The sequence below is a fragment of the Strix uralensis genome, chromosome 25 (assembly GCF_047716275.1).
Source record: "Strix uralensis isolate ZFMK-TIS-50842 chromosome 25, bStrUra1, whole genome shotgun sequence".
NCBI lineage: Eukaryota > Metazoa > Chordata > Aves > Strigiformes > Strigidae > Strix > Strix uralensis.
Window position 1 is genome coordinate 7399078 of NC_133996.1, and position 21835 is coordinate 7420912.

At 42.1% G+C, this 21835-nt stretch overlaps 1 protein-coding gene across 3 annotated transcripts in view; it reads left to right on the forward strand.

Annotated features, from left to right (window-relative positions):
• Positions 1 to 21835, forward strand: part of LOC141954549 (protein argonaute-3) — a 33288-nt gene continuing 11453 nt past the window's right edge. Inside the window, exons 1-9 of one of the 3 annotated variants that reach the window (XM_074894201.1) lie at positions 1 to 162; positions 9156 to 9327; positions 13794 to 13914; positions 14463 to 14671; positions 15632 to 15768; positions 18318 to 18452; positions 20687 to 20774; positions 20920 to 21067; positions 21361 to 21480. In XM_074894201.1, coding sequence (XP_074750302.1) covers positions 144 to 162; positions 9156 to 9327; positions 13794 to 13914; positions 14463 to 14671; positions 15632 to 15768; positions 18318 to 18452; positions 20687 to 20774; positions 20920 to 21067; positions 21361 to 21480 — 1149 coding nt within the window. In that variant the 5' untranslated portion in view covers positions 1 to 143. Of the gene's footprint in view, positions 163 to 9155; positions 9328 to 13793; positions 13915 to 14462; positions 14751 to 15631; positions 15769 to 18317; positions 18453 to 20686; positions 20775 to 20919; positions 21068 to 21360; positions 21481 to 21835 lie in introns of those variants that run through there. The other 2 variants (XM_074894202.1, XM_074894203.1) reach the window with 2 other exon arrangements.

Sequence of the window (21835 nt, forward strand, 5' to 3'; positions counted from 1 at the left end):
GCCGCCGGGCCGCGGCTTGCGGGGAGCGGGGCGGGCCGCCGCCCAGCGCAGCTCCGCGGAACCCCGCGTAGCCCCGAGCCGGCCGCCGGGCCCGGTTCAGCGGCGGAGCCCGCAGCCCCGAGCGGCTGCGCCCAGCTCCATGAATGGAAATCGGCAGCACAGGTGAGCGCGGGCGGCGGCGGGGCGGCCTGCCCGGGGCTCGGCCGCGGGGGAAGGGGCGCCGGCCCTCCCCCGCCCGCCGCCGCTTGGCCGGAGCGGGGCTTCACCGCCCGTTTCCCGCCCCCCCCCCCCCCAACTCCCCGCCCCGGTTCCCGCCGCGGCGGAGCAGCGTGTGCTGAAGGGCGGGAGCTTCGCTGAGCTGCCCGCGGGAGCGGAGGGTCCGGGCCGTGCGGGTTCGCCTCGTGGGTGAACTGGTCGGGGGGAGCCGCGGGAGCCCGGCCGGTATAGCTCTGGTAACCGGGGAGGGCCGGGCGCCCAGCCCTGCTCTGCCGCCCGTTTTCCTGTGCCGAAGATAGTGGAGAATTAATTTTTTTTGTATTTCATAACTAGTGTTTCCCAGGCAGCGGCTGTAGGCCAGCTTGCATAATCTTGTAACTGATGATGTCTTTGAGATACCGCCTCGAAAACTGAAGCGTTACCGCCGGAGCGGGCAGTTACTGCCGAGTGCTCGTACCGGCGTCTTCTACCGGGCACAGTTGAGGCGTTTTGCCGTTGTGCAGACGGTCGCGGGACCCTCGAATTTTCAGGCTAATTGCCCGTGCCTTTGGGAGTGCAGCTACACACCAACCCACCCAAGAGCTTTACCTTTGTGCCTTCGGCCGTTTGTTCCTTTTATATGGGAAACACGTGCTTAGTATTTATAAACTTTGTGTTTAAAATGTATTTTGAGAGTTGGAGGAGGAACTTCTGCTTCAGTTTATCGAAAGAATTTATCTTCAAGTCTGACAGAAGAGTGGAAGGAGAGTTCAGATTTGGGCAGTGCCTGATCGGCAGCTCGTGCCGTAGCTGGGTGGCAAAGGGAACGCCAAAACCTACTTGGAGTTCCCGTTTCTGTCGCTTCAAGAGGTGCCACGTAGTGAAAATACGAGTGTGAGACCGAAGGTGTCGATGCAAAACGTGTTTTCGTATCTTCGGGCGTAGATACCTTTGTGACAGACGTGGAGATTTGAGTTAATGACGGATTTGGCTGGGAGGACTGGCCACCTAGGCTAGTGGCCTTGCTTAATGAGGTGTTGAGGAGCTGAAACTATTTTAGGAAGATGCTGGATTTGAGCAATCTGGTGGAATTCAGATGGTACGCTCATAAACTGTGTGTGTTAAATAGACTTCAATTCTAACCTGGCACAGTTCTAGTTCTCTCATGATACGAAATGGATTTGCAAGAGTAGCCCGTAAACCTTTTGGTTTTTCTGTGGTATGAGTTTACCTGTTGTTAGGCTACAAGGTGTTAGATTTTGACAAAACATCCTGTTAGATGCTGCTCCCAATGGGCTCAGCCCGCTAAGCGCTGCGTTCAGCGTGATGGATGTTCCTTTCCACGTCTGCCGTGTAATGAGGGAAGTGTTAAGGGTGATGTTAACGTTTTGGGGAACCTTCTGGCCGTCGGACATCAGTATTGGGACAGGAGGGCACAGACCATCCTTGGTGGAGCAAAGAAGGGTTAAAGTTCTGTCATGAAAGGGAGAAGGACGTTGAGATGTGCTTCCTTTTCTGTGTGTGAAGGGAAAATGTGGGACAGAATAAGCAGAGTGGGGAGGCAAAGATAGAGTTGTGAGTATACCTGGAGTAAAGCGTTGGGGCGTGTGCCAGGATGTTTTAGGTGAAGCGGTGCTGTAGGTGCCTTCCTATTTGTGTGATAGGCTTAGCCTACAAAATCCAGAAAATACGGCTCTTTAGTCCACGTGATTTGAACATAGTTTAAAGTAGAAGGATGTGCAGCTGGCTCTTCAGGGTGCAGTTATGGTGAAATCAGATAATCTGAGGAGCAGCAGTAAAATGCTCAGTTAAAAGGTGGAGCGAAGGAAAAGCCACTCTCAGCAGCTCGAATTCAGCGTCGTGCCTCGCGCGTCCGCCAGGAGAGCGTCGACTTCCAAAGGGCAGGGGTATCGAAACAGCGCTGCCACGGAACTGAGGGTGCTCTGGGGCACGGCTGAGTCAGACCAGAGTGCTGTGTGTGTCTTCATTTACGCTTCATAAATCGTTCCTTCAAAGTTCACAGCTTCTTGTGTTAAAAGTGACAAATTGTTGGTTTTTTACTCTAGTATGGTATGTTTTTAACGAAGCACTACAGACATCTTGAATCTTTTGTTCGCTTTTCTGTACAAACCTCGGGCAGATAAAATGCTCAGAATTTGCTTTTCTCTTTCTGTGTTAAGAGCAGTGATTTGGGAGGACCATTAGAAGTTATATTTTTGTGGGTGGGGTAGAGAAGGGAAGGGGAATGAATCATAAGTGCCTTCAAAGGTTGTTCTGCTCCAGAACACGTGTGATGTGAGCTACAATGGAAGTTTTCCTCTGGAGCCGCGGTGGAAGCTGTTTGACTCACAATAATGAACTTTACGAATAGTTTGACCCTCACAGCTTTACTTCCATAGTGGTAAAGGTGTCGGGATATTTCTTGAGCTGATTTCCAGTAGAAAATTAAAGCAATGGCAGAGATATGTGGTTTATATGCCCTTTGACACGTCTGGTCTGTGTTCAGCAGTACCGAAGCGCAGCCTCCCGCCGTAGCAAGCGCAGCGGGAGCTGGGAGCCAGCCTGCGCTGGTGCCCTGCGGTCTTGGTGGGTAATGTGGAAATTCAGGCGATGGTCCCAAGGCTTGTATTGAATTTGGGGTGAGAAGCAGCAGCAAGAGGGTGACTTGTCAAGTGGTCAGAGAGATCTTGATAACTGAAGTAGTTTTTCTCTCTCATTAGAGCAGACGGTATAACTGAGCTGTCATGCAAAGCGTTTACCTCTTAATTAAAGTTTACAATTAGATACAAGTCAGTTCCATTTTTAATGTTCTTCAGTCAGAGTATCTCATTTCTTTGTGCTCTAATGCATTTTTCTGAAAACGATGAAATTTGTCATGAATTTATTGGTGCTCTTAATTTTGTTCACATACAAAACTTGCTAGGATATAAAGTAAACTTTCATATTATGTTTTAAAGTACTTTTGTTAGTAACTGTTAAAGCTGTATTTTATTCCGCAAGGGGCTTTCTGGTAACGTGGTTCTAAATTCAGTAACGTGACCCCGTGTCTCAGATCCTGGTGTTCTGCTCTCAGATATTTTTCAGGCAGTAAACTAGAAAAAGGGAAACTGCTTGCATCTTAAATTTGGAGCTGTACTAGCAGGTAGATGGGCGGCACGTTTCACTCTCCCCAAGTTAGTGAGTGTGGGGGAGGGATTGTGTAGTTCTCAAAACAGTAAATGTGAAACCAGGAGAATAAAGATGAGTGCATTAAGAATTGCATATTTTCTTATAAAGTGCTTTTTTTTTTAGCGTAAATGCAAGTCCGTATTGATAAGGGTTTCTTTTGGTGCAAAACGTGGTGTATCTACACTCAACAATAACGACTGTGTCAGTTTGCCTTCCTGGGTTTGGTCTGTGGAACCTTCGAGGGAAGAGTTCTGCTGTGTTGTGCGGGTTGTCGTGTCCTCTTCCCTTAGAGCAGTCAGGTATTAACTTTACAATGTGCGTATAAGCTGCTTTTTTCAGCTTAAAGTTCTTTGTGATTAGATTTTTTAATGGTTCAGGAGCATTAATTATCTTGTAAATGCTTCCCAAACGCTTCACTGTATTTTCTGTAACTTCATTAGGACATTAGGATAATACAGGTCAGCGCACTAGTATTTACTTGTGCCGTTGGCTGTCACTGAGCATGGCATCGAAACGTTGGCTTTTGATGAGTTTTAACATGACTTACTATCTGAAACCTTAAAAAAAAGCGCCCAAATTGCAAGTAGGAATGTCTAGAAAACGTGGATTGCATTACTCATAAATAATGTATGCCACCCAGCGAGGCTGCAGCTACAGAAATCAGGGGATTCATGATTTCCGGCATAAGGAGCTCAATTCTTGAAACTAACATTTAAATATAATCTTTCCTATCTATTTTTTAAATCTAGAATTAACTTACTTTTTGGTAGTGATAAGATTTTCTTTGAGCTCCACAGGCTGGGCCTCTGAGTCCAAGCAGAGGCCAGGGGCCCTCTGAAAGGGAATCATCTTTTTTTTTTTTTTTTCCCCTCCATCCTCTCCCCCCTCCATGGAGAGCTTTCAGGAGCTCAGCCTGAGGATAGGATCTGTTAGACAAATCTGCCTTGTGTTACTGAGCCAGAGTTTAAATAGTATTTTACCGGTGAAGTCCTCTATCATGTGTTTGAGGCTGTTCAGTCACCCATTCAATTAGAGATTTAGAACTGGTTTATAAACAAAAATAAAACTATTAGGTAATCATCTGTTAATCTGGTTTGGTTTTACAATGCTGAAGCCACAGTAGGAGAGAGGATAATTTTTTGCTTGGTACTGATGTCTCTTTCTGCAAGGAAAGGATCATGCAAGGAAATCTGTATTTTCTATTAGCATCTTGCTAGAAATCAGTATCTTGCCTCGTGCTGTAAAACTGTCTTGCCTGCCAAAGGCTTCAATTTTCCGTAAAATGGTTTGTTGAAAGTATTTGCAGGTTTCTGTGCTTCTGCTCTTTCTGCTCAGGCTTTATTCCGATTAGGGCTTCGTTTGGTTGCTAGGTAGATTCAAGCCTGTGTTTTGGATGCGCGCCAGATGTGTTCTATACTGCTGGCTGGATTGCCATAGAAATGACAGTTGATTTTTGTTGTGTTTAATCTTTATTATAACATCTATAATTCCACGGAAGAACAGATTCCGATTCAGAGCTCATTTAAACCATCAGAGGGACTTCCAGACTGGTCTGGAATGTGATCTGACCGTAACAGGAATTTTCACGTTGTGGATCTGGATACTGACCACTGCAAATTTCTGCTGTTTTCTGTTGGAGTAAATCCTAAAATCATGTAAATCCTAAAATCATCAAATGGTTCTGTTGGCAGAGGTGCCACATAAACGCACTTGAAATTAATTTAATTGTACGTGTATTTTTAGTGTTACTGCAAACTTTAGCTCTTTGAAGAAGTAGTATTGGTATGAGCTTTTTCTTCAGAATTTCATAAGCAATACACTTACGCCATTTTAGCAAAGATTTTTTTAACTTTTTGAAATATTAGTTCCCTCATTGAGCCCTCTAAATTGACGGTTCCTTTTTTCATCTCTTTTTGGGTTTTGTTGAAATCTTGGATTAAATATGAGCAAAGCTCTTCAGAATACCTTCCATCTCTCGTCAGCGAGCTCCGTGGTTATGGGATGTCGGTTCTTTGACGTGTTACCCAGCCCAGCGGGGCAGGCACAGATACCAGCCTGTGCTCCTGTGCCCTTGGGCCGCGGTGTGCCCGTGGGAAATCCCCGTGGGAATCCCCTGTGAAACACAGCGGGGGTTCGAGGTACCCACCTCTGAAGGAGGCAGCGGTGGTGGGGAGCAAAGCCCGGTGCTTGTGCGCTGCGGGGAATGTTGGTAGCTGAAACTTTGCTGGTTTTGTATCTGTTTTGCAGATATATTGTAAGGGCTTTTGCTCCTACTTGTGTATTGAGCGTTCACTTGTGAGAAGAAAAGTCTTCCAACGTTGCTGAAGGATGTTCATAAATAATGACTTCAGCAAATGCTATGAACGGTAATTTATAAAATGATATACCTTTAGGTCCTGAAGAGATTATTTTTTTCTACCTTGCATTATTACTGGTTTAAATGCTTAGTTAAATATTTTCTCTGCAGCTTTTTCTTTTTATGTTTTCTAATGAGTAACTGTACGTTCAGAAGGTTCAAGTTATTTAGTGCTGGATCTTGTGTCTTCTTGAAATGTACTCTCTCGCTGTATAAAAGCCTTCCAAGGATCTGAAGCGTCGATTTTAGTTCCTGTTTCTGTATTCATTGTTCTGTTATAAATCACTTGACTGTCAATGTTGGGGACTTTCCGTAACTGGTTTTATGAATTGAGTGCTATTCTGGCATGCTAAACAGACTTGGTTTATGTTTTTTCTTGGATTTTGAAGAACGTACTGGGCATGTGTTCATATCTGATGCTCTAATGGCAGAGCAGTGAAGAAGTTTCTCCTCTAAAACTTGTGGGTGCCCGAACGGTGCAGAGCTGCTGCTCGTCTGGAGGCGCCGGGAGTCCGACCGTTCCCCATCTGCTGCGGGGTCAGGCCGGCCTGCCTGCAAAGATTTCTGAAACTTTAATGACTTTGTTTTCACAGTGGTTAAATAACATGAAGGGATTAGTCTGCCAGTCATAGTCATTCTGTGCTACTTAGAATAATACTACTTTTAGTATTTTTGGTTCGTGTGTTTATTTCCATTAGCTTGACACAGGACTTAGGCATGAAGTTGAGTGAGTCATTGATATGATACGGGAGCAGTAGCTGTCCTCGGAGAGCGTCGTTTGTTATTTATGTTTTAATGGGTTTTGAGTCACAGGTTTGAAGCCAGTGACACAGACTTCCACAACATACAATCTGGCAATTTAGTGTATTTTGAAAGCAGGATATTGTGAGTGGGTGCTAGTGTATTTGGACAGTGATAGCGGAGTTGGATTACAACATACTCGTGTTTTTAAGTTAATTTGTCCAAGGGAGCATGTGTATTGCACAAAATGATAGCAAAATCAGCCAGATTTTTGAAAATTATTCCTGAATAGTGTGTAGAACTCCACTGCTTATTCATTTATCGGTCACCTGATTCCTGTTTGCCAAAATCTGGGTTCTAACTTCTTCCAGGAAGAGCCGTTTCCTGAGGAGCCGTGTGTGGTACGGCTGAACGAGTGAGGCTAAAGAACGCCTTTGTCTAACAACTGGTATTTTCTTGTTTTGTTCACCACTGTTTTGCAGGGAGCAGAGCTGGGAGGCCTGCTCGCATACTTGGCTTTGGGTAGAGCATTTCTGTTATGACCCAGGATTTTGAAGTGCACCCTGCCTCGTATTAGTAACTGAATATCATTTCTCCGTTTCAGGTTTTTGCCCCGGTGCAGTCGATCACTAGGATTCTGTTAATTTAAGCAAAGGGCTAGAGAGCAGGATAGCATTCCCCTGAAGGGATTTCTCTCTTCTCCGCTCCTCAGTGCTCGCTTAAAATGCTCAACTTGGTGCAACTTCCAGAGGAGATGGTGACAAAGATTTCAGCCATACTGTGTTTCCCTGTTCCATGCGCTTCAACTTCTTCACCTAAACCTTCATAAAGATTGTCTCCACGCTGACTGTTTCTTCTGTGCTTACAGATTTTGGCAACTGTTTTTACATTTTACATGATTTTAACCAGTGGGGTGGGAGGAGACAGGGCAGACCAGGCTATGGCAACCTTTTTAATGTTATCTTTACTTCAGCAGTTTTGTTAGCATTTCCTACAGGTATGAGCTAAATACAAACCATGGCATGGATGTCTTCATAATATTAAAATAAGCTATTGAGTCATTTATGTCACTCAAATGTTTAGTAGTAACTTTTTGCATATGCTTATATTCTGAAAATATATCTGGAGTAAATTGTAGAGCTGCTTTTACTCATGTGACAGTATTAAAATGAAGAAAAAGTTGAAGAGAACAGATGCTTGGAACAAGTTTTGCATAAGCATAGTCTGTGAGGGTGTTTTAAATGATGCTTCTTGTTTTATGTTTTTGTTTTATCTTACGGCTCAAAGCCAAGCCCACTCAGAATTTTTGGGTAGTTTTCTGGTTAGAGCCAGACAAATGTTACAGAGGAACTTAGCTTCGATGTTCACCTATTCTCAGTACACGGTTTCCTTCAAGATAATGAGATTTTTTTTCCAGGAATGGTGGAGATTAATCAAAAGGCAAATAAAACATTTTTACCAGCACTTGACATTTTAACTCTTCTATGAAAATGAGTGGGCTGGAATTGCTATCTGCGTCACTGAGTAGGAGTAGAGGGGAGAACTTTTAACTAACTTAATCGAATGCTCTGTAAATCATGACATTTGTATGATGAGTAATTTTTTAAAACTTGGGCTACAAAGCGTGTTGGTTTTGTTGTTTCTTGACTGGAAAGAGATATTTTTAAGTGGAAATACCAGTAGAAATTCTTGAAAGTGGACTACGTGTACTACGGTGTTTGGTTTTTTTAAGGCATGAATAACCCAAATCTTGAACTGAGGATTCTCATCTAAATGATGCAAAGTAAATGAAACAGATAACCAGATGAGCACGTAACACATTACTAGACAGGTGTTTTTAACTGACTTTCAAAATACCCATCTCTTACTGCAGACTGTGATGGTTTCTCTGAGCAGCTGTGGGTATTCTTCTCTAATGTATAAGCAATCAAGGGTTTTACAATCCTGTGTCTTAATCCGAGCCTTTCCTCTTCTGGTCAATAAGCTTTATCGGTGCCGTTAGACAGGACATAACGGTTTTACTCTCCATCCATTTTCAGCCGGCAAAGTTCAAGAATAATCTGTCTTCCAAGACTAAGCTAATAATGGCAACGAAATTAAGAGTTTATCGCAAACAACATGCACCGGTCCAGAACTGCTTCCATATTTTTGTATTCTGTGGCAACTTTGTTATTACTAGGTGTTCAGAAAAGACTCGTAAAACTTTTTGTGTTTTAATGGCAGACAGGCTTTCCACAATAATAAAGTGTTACAAGGGAAAGCACACTTCTCGTTGTTGTTTAGGAAGTCTCCTGGTTTTATTCATGCTAATCACAGAACCTGAAACTCAGCAGTAGGAAAACAGTGCACATGTGAGTGGAGGCTCATGAAGGAGAAATGGGCAAGTGTTCATTTGGAATTTACTAGCTGAGCATGCTGTTTGATGTGTGCTCTTCCATACAGCTCATTTTCCCTTCTTCCAGTGTGCGGGCTCTGGTGCCTGCCCAGTCCTCCTGTGGGTTGGTTCAGGGAATTGCCTAAAACTGGAAAAGGGGAGTACGTTAGTAAGTCTCAATGGGGGGCAAGTGTGTGTGCCTGCAGTTGCAAGGAGCCTTATGTATTTTTAAACTGCTGAAATGTAAGCAAGTAGTACCTTTGCAACACAGCTTGTGTGTTGTGCTTATCTTCTAATCTGTGATATTTTTTTCTTTCGCAGGACCCGTCGGGGCACAGCCCCTACTCATGGTGCCCAGACGTCCTGGCTATGGCACCATGGGCAAACCCATTAAACTGCTGGCCAACTGCTTCCAAGTTGAAATCCCAAAGATTGATGTCTACCTCTATGAGGTGGATATCAAACCAGATAAGTGTCCTCGGAGGGTGAACAGGTAAGATGGTGAAATTTGCCTTGTAAATTAGACAGATACTGAAATTTTTAAACAGCAGAGGGACCTACTGAAGTAAATACAGTCTCTGTGTAGCTTAAAATGTGAGCATTATGCTGTGGAGACCTGTGTGCAAGTTCTCAAGAATGTCTGTGAGATGGGTCCAGAGCCTTTCCCAGGTTCTGTTCAGTTCAGCTGTGAGCGGACGCTGTGCAGCGGGCCAGCCATTACTGGTCACGGTACTTCTGCTGTTTGGCAGCAACCCCTGTTCTTCAGGGCAGCGTAAATATGGTACAGCTGTAGGCAGCTACCTGTTTTGGTTGCAATACCGGCTGTTGAATCATTTGAGTTAGCAGGAATCTGCTCCTATGGGTGTGTCTATCCTGAGTTGATGCTGAGATACACTGCAGCATTGATTAATCTGAAGGGTTCCCCAATTTAATTCACTCGGGTACTGTGGTCAGAAGCTAGTGGCTGAAAACCGTTGCTGTAGGCACAGGAGGAGACAGCCTTCAGCTGGAAAGCTTCCCGTAGGAGTAGTGGTATGAAAGCACTGCAGACAAACTAGTTTTCCCCTTGTTCATAGAGATTTCCTGCAATCAGCTTAGTATATTTGAAATGATCAGACTTGATTTGAGCTCCACCTGTGTCCTTTCTCTGTGGTTATAGCATTTTGTATAGACGTTGTATCTCATCTTATTTTCATGTCTGCTGTGTATTGGGGTCAGTGAAATCTCTTGCTAGGCTACTTTATTTCTAGATTGCTGGTTAAATGCAGAGAATATTTTCATATTCTGTATCCCTGTTCATTTAGTGATCCAACAAACAGTCCATATTGAGTGCTGGATTCTTCAGCCCTGACAGATTGCTAGTACAGTTTTTTATATGTGGTCTTTGGGTATTTTGTCCTAAACCTCATAAATTTTGGGAGCCACAGAAGCCTCCTGAGAAGTAGTTAATTGAAAACCTGACAGTAGAGCTATAATCACTTTTGCTTTTTAAAGATTACAACATTTTGTAATTCCCGTATTTCTTCTTTGCATTGAATAATTTTTTTAGGAGTTACTTGTTAGTCTCTTGTGAAATCTGTTTAATCAGTTAAAGTTCAGGGTAGCTGAAAAGCAGTTTTTCCCCCTTCCATCTGCAACTCTGTTTTTTTACATTTAAACAACAACATATAGCTAGGGCCTGATTCTGGCTGGTGATTTTTCTTTCCCCCTGCTAGTTGCATACTGCAGTTATGAAGGCTATATAAATGCCTATGTTGAGTATTAATTAAAAGGAAACTAATAAATTGCTAAAACTGGGATATAATAGTTCTGTGAATTAATATTTAATATAATCTTACTGTTATGAAAGGTTAATTTACTGCTGTATTGTTAAATGACGAATGCTTGTGAAGCCATGCTCGCAGGGATACAAGGAGGATATAAACCGCTCTGCACTGACTTACAGACGCTTGTATGTCTGATTCTTTTCTAGGGTGATCTTGTCACTTAAAATCTGACTAAAACCACATTTTTAGTCTATTTTAATCAAGCACTGCCATACAACAGACAAAGGGAGACAAAGCTGTAACAACTCTGGTTGCTCCAGACTGTGATTCTGTGTAGTCAGTTGTTACCGTAGCAGTGGGAGAAACTGCAGATGTTTGAAAATAGTGCATTTGAAATAAGTTGGTTTAAAATAGCAACTAAATTTTATTTCAGATTTAAAAAGAAAAAAAGAAGTCCCTTTCGTCTGTCCTCTTTGTAGGGTAATTTCAAGCTTGCTTCCAAAACCAAAGTTGACGTTGGTCACAGCTTGCTTTAGTTGGTTATGCTTTAGGTAAATGCTGTGTCTTCTGAAGGTTTCAGTTCACGTGGAGAGAGGTAAAAGCATTTGGTTTGAGTTCGTAAAGTAACTCTGTGTGAAATGGTCGGTATTTTTGCTTACCTAAATAATCGTGATTTCCAGAAGAGCATGTTTGCAGCTGAGACAACTTTTCATACCTTTTGCAAGTCTCAGATTGATATCTAACCATTGCTTTTGACTCTTGTTAGATTGTGTGAGGGTGGGTTGTTTCTTAGAAGCTTTTTGTAGACTGGAGTTAATTTTAAGTGTGTTTTGAGGTTTCTCATTCATAAATTTAGTTGTTGTAGTATAGGTGTAGTTCAGATGCATGTGTAACTGTCCAGAAGCTCATCAACGTTCTATTCCACCAGTAAAGACACTGTCTTGCTTTTCCTTATTTGTGTACCAGCTGGTAGAAGCAGTTGTCTGGTTTTTGTCAAGGTAAACGGAGAAGACTAGTTGAACGCAGGCAGCAAACCTAATGAGTTGCTTTAATAGTCAAATGTTTTCAAATGAAGGACTAAATTTGCTTTCAAATTTGACAGCAACACAGTATGTAAATTATGAATCCTAATATAAACTGTAGTTTAAAATCTGAAAGCTGAGGGTAAATCTTGCATACATACTGGATTTTTCTAAGTAGGGAACCGTGAAATTGGTTATTTAAAAATACTACTACTTCACCAACTTTCATGTGTGTAAAAAATATGGCAGATGTTACTTAAAAACTGCAAGAGCTTGTATAAATGAGCCCAATAAAAGAGTTTAATATCTGCTGAATAAATGACTTTGGTGTGTTGTGGATTACGGAGAGGAGAATGGCTTTCATTAGTCTAAATTGAAATCAGCGTACTGAAATACCTGCTTTGAAGAAATTCCCTTAGAAACTATTTTTCCCTTTCTCTTGCATGCTGTGATAGTTATTTCTAAGAAGTCCATGGATTTACATAGACTCGGCTATTCTGAAATAGTTTGACTAACATCCTGTCTGCATGCTTGTATTTGGAATAAATAGCGGGTTTAGTTCCTCAATAGTTGCTGGGTTTTTTAAATTCACCTGCACCTTTATTAGCTTTTGGCTGTAGAGAAGCTTTAAAATCTCGAGTGTCTTCTGTTTCCTTTTCACTTCCCTCTGTAGCAGTGTTCTTTCCCCCTGTTGCCGCTGTAGGCAGAAGGTAGATAACGCCGTGCTTGGGAGCGTGCCGCGCGTGCGAGGTGAGCAGCAGAGCTGCGCCTGGAGCTCCACGACGGGAGTTGTGTTTGACAGACCCTCTTGCTTTCTCCCTCCTGCTCCGACTCTTCATCACTAGCTTTTATCCCTCTGCTTTTGTCACAGGTGGTGTGACAATCAGCCGGCACTGATGGAAATAGATTTTCGCACGCGCAGCCCTGTGCGTAGCGTTACAGGGGAGCAGCGTTCTGGTGTGGGGTGGGGTTTTCGGATAAGATGGGCTTGTGCAGGAGCACAGTTGAGTACTAAGTAGATATTTTGAAATTGCTTAAGCGTATTGATGTGCTTTTAGCCAATGAAACAACTTGGATCCTGAGATACTAGTAACGTAAAGAACTGTGAAACGGAGAATTTCTCTTCCGTTTCCCCCAGTCCCAGCTGAGAGGTGAAAGTGCTGCTACTCCTCTTGCTTGAAGAGGAAGTCAGTATTTATCTTCTGAAGTACTTGTAGGCTAGCATTTCCTGGTCAGGCAAGAGTATACTAGTAAGCTTCTGCTTTGCAAGAATGCTACTTTGCATATGCTTAAGAAAGGTGTTTAATTTCTGTAGAATAAGGGAGTTACGTTGTATCAAGTAAGATCCAGTTGTTGTGCCACTGAAAGCAAAGAATGCCCAAAGAATTCAGATCCTGGAGGCATGTTTCAGTTAGAGGCATTGCAAAAGTTGCTTTGGACCTGATATATCTACTGCTTGTGTCAAGAAGCCTTTTTTTATGTAAGATGAAAATTTTATGGTGTTTTTTCAAGTGCAATTTCAGTGCTTGTATCAGGTTACCATCTTCTTTATTGCCACCAACTCATAATAAAGGAAGCTAGGAGAATCTATAATTGTGTGCAGATTTGATCAGGCTTTTACTAGATTTTGTTGTAAAAACTCTATAAGAACTTAAAGCTAAGCCATTTTTGTTAGGGTACCTCATTTTTATATACAATGTAGGCAGAAATCAAAACTCTTACTAATTGAAGAGCAGGTGACTACAGACCGTTACTAGGTAGAAGTACAATTAACTACAGGTTCTGTGAACTGGCGTAGCTTCCAGTTGTGAGTTTGCACTAGTTTTTCATAATCCTGGCTTGGGGGTTTCTTCCAAGGTACATGTGTCCTTGTTTTCTGTAATAAATGTTATACAAAGGCCTCGGTCATTTCTAGGACTTTCTGAAATTATTTCAGTAACAGTATTTTCCAGTATTTGAGCATTTGCATCATGACTTTATTCTTTAGTGTTTATCTGTTATTTTAGTTAAATTATGTGCAGTACCTTTTTGGAATACCAGTGGGTGTTCTGTAATTCACTTGAGTAATATGTTTGTTGAAACTGCTTCAGCAAAACACAGGGTGTGTGGGAGCCAGTTCCAGTCTGATACTTCTTTGAAAATATCTTCAATGTAAATACCAACTTTTCTAGGGAGGTGGTGGACTCAATGGTGCAGCATTTTAAAGTGACAATATTTGGGGACCGCAGACCGGTTTATGATGGGAAAAGAAGCCTCTATACAGCCAATCCGCTTCCTGTGGCCACTACTGGGGTAAGATAACGGGGAGAAAAGGGATACTTGTAACAGCTTCATAGGAAAGAAAAAGAAACATCCCAACTTCTAATATTGCTGAGTTCAGAAAAACTGGAAGTATCTTATAACAGCTGTAGTGAAATGAAGTCCTTCTAATGTATTTTCTGCTAATTCCTGTGTATGTAAATGTGTGTGTAATAGTTGCATTCAGAACCTCCCTTGGAACTTAGTAGCCTCTTTCTACAGCAAAATCTAGTAAATACTCAGTTTTACAGACTGTAATACGTTATCTTAAAATGAAGTACTATTAAAAAATCAAACCACAATTTCTCTGGAATGAAGAGTTTTCTCATTCAAGATGACAAAGTTATGTAATCCTCTTCTGCTTGGTGAGGACCCAGTTCTCTTTATTTTGTGTATTTGATAACATACTTCTATCAGAAGTGCTGTGTCCTAAATATCTGAGGTTTTGAGTCTCTGGCCCAGTTACGGGAAGGAGTGGAAACTCAAGGCTACCTGACTTGAGATTAAAGGGCTGCTTTTTTTCCCCTCCCACCCCCACCCAGGTGGATTTGGATGTGACATTACCAGGAGAAGGTGGAAAAGATCGTCCCTTCAAAGTGTCAATAAAGTTTGTTTCTCGGGTGAGCTGGCACTTGCTGCATGAAGTTTTGACAGGAAGAACCTTGCCTGAGCCTCTGGAACTAGACAAACCTATCAGCACTAACCCTGTTCATGCTGTCGATGTGGTGCTACGACACCTACCCTCCATGAAGTAGGTTCACTGTCTTCCTGCAGTCTGTCTTTACCTGAAGTATCCCCACTGGGAGACCTTCATCCCTGTTTCTTCACAGGTGAAAAGAAAAAATGATCATTCCCCTTATGCAGCACAGCTGGTTAGCTGAACTGGGGAGATTGGAGCTAATTATGTAGAAGTGTTTATTTCTGTAGACATTTAAACCCCAAAGCAGGTGATGTATTTGAAAAGATCAAGAAAGAGGAGACACTTACAATAGGCCTTATTGAAATACTGAGAGATTACAGCATGCGGTAGCACTGCTTTCGTGTTTTCTGCTCGAGTTGAGCCAAGTATCATGCACTTGATGGCAGTGACTGTCTAAAAGCATGAGTCTTTTTAATTCATTGATATATCATCAACAGTGCATGCTTCTCAGGTGTGAAATACACAGTTGAGACTAGATACCTGTGCCCAGGTGGGACAGGGCTTTGAGCAGCCTGGGCTAGTGGAAGGTGTCCCTGCCCCTGGCAGCTGGGTTGGAACTAGTGATCTTTAAGGTCCCTTCCCACTCAAACCATCCTACGATTCTCTGTGTATGTTGTATTCAAATATTCCCTCGTAAAAGGTGCAAAAGGCTGTTTTTGAGGGTCAGTCTGGTATATACAGTGCTGTTGTACAGAATCTGCTGTGATAGAGATCATACTTTCTTGAAGTGGAAGATGAGAAAGGGTAAGTTAACTTAGTTCTTGATTTGTTGTGAAAACTGGAAGTGGTTGTGCATTGCTAAAACTGGTAAACATTCTGTCTAATCTTAAAAACACTGCAATGGGAACAGAAGCATTCAGAGTATATTGTTCACCCTTGATTCTAGGCACAGATTCCTGGTGCACAAAATTCCAAAAAATAACAACACTGTGTGTTTATAATCTTTATTATAGATTTTTTTTTTTTATTTGGAAAGCAACGGCATAAATCTGTGGTCATCTTTTTCACTAGGTATACCCCTGTGGGCCGCTCCTTTTTCTCAGCTCCGGAAGGCTATGATCACCCCTTGGGCGGGGGTAGGGAGGTCTGGTTTGGATTCCATCAGTCCGTTCGGCCTGCCATGTGGAAGATGATGCTCAATATTGATGGTACGTTGGGATAATCACTTTGCCATTCAGTCATTTTGCTTGAGTTTGTGGTACCATGTTTCTGTGTGGTGATAACTTTTGGTGCCATCTGTGCAGGGAGATCTAGTAACCAGAAGCCATCTTCTACAGCAATTCCTTAACTCATATTGTAAATAATAAAGAGTTAAAGTAGCCTGGGGTATTTTGCTAGAATTTATATCAGAATAAGAAAACTTTCAAACTTTAATTGCTTTATAGACAAGGGGTTTTCACCTGAAACTTGTGTTCCATTGCTTGGTTTGAAGATTTAGTAATTGTTTCTTGCAATACCCTTATGAAACACAACATTAACTGTGCAGTCAGCCTACTGTAGAAGTTGTAATGATGATAATAGAGTGAGATTGTAATAATGAAGTGTAGGTGTGCACACATTGGCTTCCTGTTCAGCCTGTTCGAACCAGACCTTTACGGCAAAGGCTACCTAGAAATCCAAGTATTTTCGTCTGGATTTGTCATCATGTCAGTGTTTCAACAGAAATTTACCTGCCATTTTTAAAAAAAAAATCTATGTAGGAAGGAAAAGCCTTGCATAGTTTATTTTCCTACTTAATTTTCTGTATTGGTACATCTGCAGTGATACAGGCAAATTGCTTAAGATGTGTCTCCAGCTGTCCACAGTAGGTGTTGTTCAATGCTTCCAAGAAAACTCTGTAAAATATATCACCAACACTTTTGTGAATAGGGCTAATTGAGATGGGCTTTCTTATGCAAAATCAGATCTGCTTTGCACCACTTTATTAAGTCCCGGATGAATGCATTTGAGATCAACTGGTGCATGTGTCAGACTCCTTGGTGCTGTAAGCACTCCGACTCTATTTAGATGTTAAACCCCTATTGAAAAATGTCAGTGTTTGAGATGCAGGTGCTGCCTAAAGTTTTCTCTAATTCACGTTCTGTTCTCGCTGTTTGAAACGCTTTATAAACCCGAGGTAAATAGTCTGTCTCTTTTGCACTGGGTTGAGCACTCTCAGTCAGGTTGTGCTTAGTGTCTGTCTTGGAGCATAATAAAATGTTGCAGGTGATACTGAGCTTTCACAGTGAAAATTTGCAAGTCCGTGTGTTCTGGTTTACCAAAATTATGGATGATACTGATGTGACTTCAGATGGGTTTGTTCTTGTAAAATTACAAACAGTGACTCTGGTGTAGCTATTGATTGAAAAATGAATGTAAAAATCTTACCAGTCTGAGCAATAAGCAGTCCTAGTATCTACATGCTATGTACTGAGAGAAACACAGTTCAGGGAGGACAGGAGTATTAATTTACACCAATTTATGATGCACTGCGCTATTACTTTCTGTGAAGCAAGTTTTTCTTACCAGCATTAGAAAGCGTCATAGTAACTCTTGCAGGAGACGTTTTTTCCGTTCTTTCTGTGAATGAGAAACTTTAGAACTTTAAGCTGCGATTTACGGGGCAATCACTTTACGTTGTGGTTTGAGGCCGTGAAGATTACGTTCAAATCCCATCGCTTGATTTTGTCCTAGCAGTTTAACTTGTGCGAGGTTCTCTGCAAAATCTGCTTCTCCCTGTGTTGCTGGGGGAGCCGCGGGCGCGCGGGGGGCGTGAGCTGTGTGTGTTCATTCAGTAACCGGCAGCCGGAGGTGTTGGCCGGAGTGCGTCATGTGAAGTTGGCAGCCTGCTGAAGTGACGCATGTCTGAAGAATGTTTCATTGTATTAGCACAGAAATGTGGTGGTTTCGGTACACGAGAGCTGAAAAAACTAATAAAATGCTTGTCAAGTATTTATTTTCTGTTTGCCATTTAAAGTTTTAAACGTATGGAGTAGTTTGCTTTGTGTTTGAGCTATACCTAGTGCCACCTCACCTTTCCAACTAAAAGGTATTGTTTCAGTTGCTTATAACTTTGTCAAGCAGATTGTTTGTGGTCGGTCTTCCATGGAACGGGTCAACTGTCCTGTTTGAAAACAGCATATTGTCGCTTAATGTCATTGTGTCATTAATACACAGGGAGGGTAAGAGATTTCGGTAGAGCAAGGGTTGCACGCACCACTACACTAACAGAATTCGTGTATAGTCACAATAGTGCTCATGTTTCTACCAATTATTGTTTCAGTAATCGAGCAGATCATATTATTGACAAAATTACATTGCATATTGAATAATCTGCTTTTCATGTTAAGAAGTCTTCAGTAGAGATACATTAATCCTGTCTCTGCTTGCAGCTCCATGCAGAGTCGAAAGAGAATGTCCCTCGGGGACATTACAGCTCTCTAGAAATAAATGTTATCTGGGGAAAAACCCTTTCAAAACCCTGAAATGCGAAGTAGTTGCAGGATGACTGTGCTGGAGACCGATGTGTCATCGTGGGCCCTACTCTGGCTTTTGTGTACTACGTTGTTGCAAGGCCTGCTAATCGGTGTTTAAAAACGTGTGCTGCACAGCGTTTGCTTGAGGGTTATGTGGAACTTTAAAAAGCATTCATTTATATACTGCTTCACAACATTCTCACTTGGGTTTTTTTTACACTTTAATATTTGGCTCTTTTTAGTTTCTGCCACTGCCTTCTACAAAGCACAACCTGTCATTCAGTTTATGTGTGAAGTTCTTGACATTCATAATATTGATGAACAACCAAGACCTCTGACTGATTCTCATCGGGTAAAATTCACCAAAGAGATAAAGGGTGAGTAGAAGTGTATCTGTTCTGTCCCAGGTAACGCAATCAAGTTCATTCCAAGGGACTTGTTTTAATTGAAAGCCCCCTGGCTAGCGTGCATCAGAAGGGCCCTGGAACTGCCGGGAGAATTGCACTACTCCCTGTCTGTAGTTCTAGTCCTGAGTGAAGCAATGCAGCTCTACGCAAGTGAAAGGTTAAAAACGAGGTATGTTCCCAGTGGCTTCAAGAGGGAAAGAGAAATTGTGTTGCTTCTTGCGTGGATGGAGGTGAGTGGCTGTTGCCTAGCTGGCTGGCTGACCTTTGCTGAGCAAGGCTCACTGAGGCCGTAGTGCTATTGTGCTGTAGGTCTTCTGCTGGTTAAATATTGAGGCAAAGTGAAAATTGATTTCAAAGTTAACGTCATTGATTCTTTGAAAGTATGCTGTTGCAGTGGCTTCTAATAACTGATTGCCTTATGGAAAAACAAGTACCACTTGCTAACTTGCAGCCGATGGCCAAATTCCATTCCAAAGGAATTGCATAAGCTGCTGGTTTGAGTAGTTTCACTCCATATATGCTACTTTGCTTTGTATTTTTCCCTGTCCTTTCATTCCTGTGTAATTTGCAGAGAGAGAAGCCTTGAAAGAACTCAGCTCTTCAAAGCCCTTCTCTTAAATGCTTGTGTTACTTGCTCCAGGATTAGACTGTATTGAAATACCAGACAGCAAAAAAATAAAAGTCTGAACTATAGTCATAAACTGATGTGTTCAAAGAAGAGCCATTAATGGAAAAAAAAAATAAGGAATTATTTTGTAGTTGTCCTAACAAGCCTCCTTTTTACATCTACCTGTCTGTTTTCATTCTGGAAGACAGGTAACTGGAGAAAGAGAAGCTGTCTCTGCTTGATCTTGGATGCCTCAGACACTTTGTTACTTAGGCAATATCGAAAGGTTACCTTTGCTGTCAATATTTATTTTTACTACTATAGCATCTGGGAACTTGAGCCAAGATGTTGTGATCACGTGTAGTGAAACAAACCCTGCATTAAAGAGTTGGCAGTCTGTGAGCAGCTCTGTGGGAGGGTGGTGCCTTCTGCAGTGTCACAGCAGATCGGTGACACAGCAGTGAGTGGCTTCCAGTTATCTGTACGTTCACAACCCTCTTCTCCTTGGCCACAGTGCCTCATGGTTTCTTTTCTTATAATTTCTCTTAATGCTGTATCAGGGCAGTGGTAGTTTATTTTTGATTATACCTTCCTCTGAGTAATACTGATGTTAATGTTGCAATTAGCGTTGTCAGGAATCAAAGAAGCGCAGCTGATCCTTCTTTGGGATGTCTGTGTCCCTACTAAACTAAACACGGTATCTGCTCTCGGGTACTTTGGGACCGGATTTGGTGTGGGGTGTTCAGTCTGTGGCCCACAATCCACACGTGCCTCAACAGGACAAGTCATCCAGCTGCTTTCTTTAAAGCCTTTACCGGTAGGCTGTGACTGTTGGTTGAATCTCCTGGGTAACAAGGCTGTTCTCAACTGCCTTCTCTTCTGTGGGGCTGGGGAAAGGCATCGCAGTGTGCTGATGCTGTGCAGCGCTGGTGTGATACGCTCGGTGCTTCCAGCAGACGCTGAGCCTGTTCCCGATGCCCAGCACAGACCGTGGGCACACAGTTAATGGAAACAGCCTCTTGAAGCTGCCGTCATTGTTGTCATCATTGTGGGTAGAGTCAAGGCTGCTGAGCCTCTGGTGTAGGCTGAGTGCTCTTAGACGAGATCTTCAGCTGCTCGAAATCCAAGGTTAAACTTGGTCCATGAAATTAAAGGAAATTACAGGCTGAATGTGGACACAAAGCTGGGGGAGGAAATGAACAGTAAGGTAGAAATCTGGGTTTGCTCTTTTAATTTCAGTTCTGTTAGAACTGGTAGTTTGAACTGGTATACGACATTGAGAACGAAAGAATACGGTGGGAACAGCCATCTGAGATTAGTCACGTGCCTGTTAAATGAAACTGCTACAAGAAATTTGGATGACACTGAACATTAAATATTATGCATTATGATATCTTTTTGAGGATAATACCTAATTTATACCTAATCAGAAATGAAATTATAATGAAAGAAAAATATAAAATAATTTCTGTTGTGCTGTTTGACGCTGACCATCAAAGCTGTTGGAGTAGAACATGTTCTATTTTATGAAACCTTGTGTCTCTTGAACTAATTTTTGTGTAGTTATGACATCAGGTTTTTTGGTACTTTTGTGCAGGTCTAAAGGTAGAAGTGACTCACTGTGGAACGATGAGAAGGAAATACCGTGTTTGTAACGTAACCAGAAGGCCTGCAAGTCATCAAACGTAAGATGCTTTTTGTTAGAGCATTAAATGTGTGACAGCTTAACACTCACTGTGTAACAGGACCTAGTATTTTATTAATTTTGGGGATGTTGATACTTGCCAACTAAGATTTCTGTACATTTTATTGAAATGTATGTCTTTTTAGCTTTCCTTTACAGTTAGAAAATGGCCAGACTGTGGAGAGAACAGTAGCACAGTATTTCAGAGAGAAATACAACCTCCAGCTGAAATACCCTCACCTTCCTTGCCTACAAGTGGGACAAGAACAGAAACACACCTACCTGCCTTTAGAAGTAAGGAACTTGTTCTGATCCATCAGCTTGTTATTGGTAGGCTGTATCACTTTGCAGAATGTTTGGTGGTGCACTCTGCAGTACAAGCGTGTTTACGTGTTTATATGTTTCACTACAGACTGTCTGCATTTTAAAGTGCTTTAAAGTTTGAAACTGCGAGAAAGAATATGCAGTTGCTGAAACACATTGGGGGAGTGTTTTATAGTGACAGCACAGCCTTGTGTACGTACAGTACGTTGGGATCTGTTTCAAGTGCTCCTGTAGTGTATCAACACCTCTGATTTTCCCTTAAGGTCTGTAACATCGTAGCTGGCCAGCGGTGTATCAAGAAGCTGACGGACAATCAGACATCGACCATGATAAAGGCCACAGCGAGATCTGCTCCAGATAGGCAAGAGGAAATAAGCAGATTGGTTAGTTCTTTAATCTCAGTTTGGTGTGAGACCACTCACTAAATGACACTGGACTAGATTACATTAATGCAAAAACTCCTCATATGACCATCCTAGTATTTTCATTCCTTCCTTCTAGCCCTTTAACTTAATAGATTTTAACTACTCTTTTTTTTTTAACAGGATTTATTTAAAATAGCTTGCAACAATAGCATGAGTCCAGCAGTATGGGCTCTTGTGTTATAATCTTTACAAATAATTTCAAGTAGGTACTGGAACTACTCAGGACTAACACTTCAGTGTTTTGCTGTATTGGGCCCTCAGTGTTTTTAAACAAATCTGTGAAATGGACTTAGGTTTTAGTATCCATGGAAGT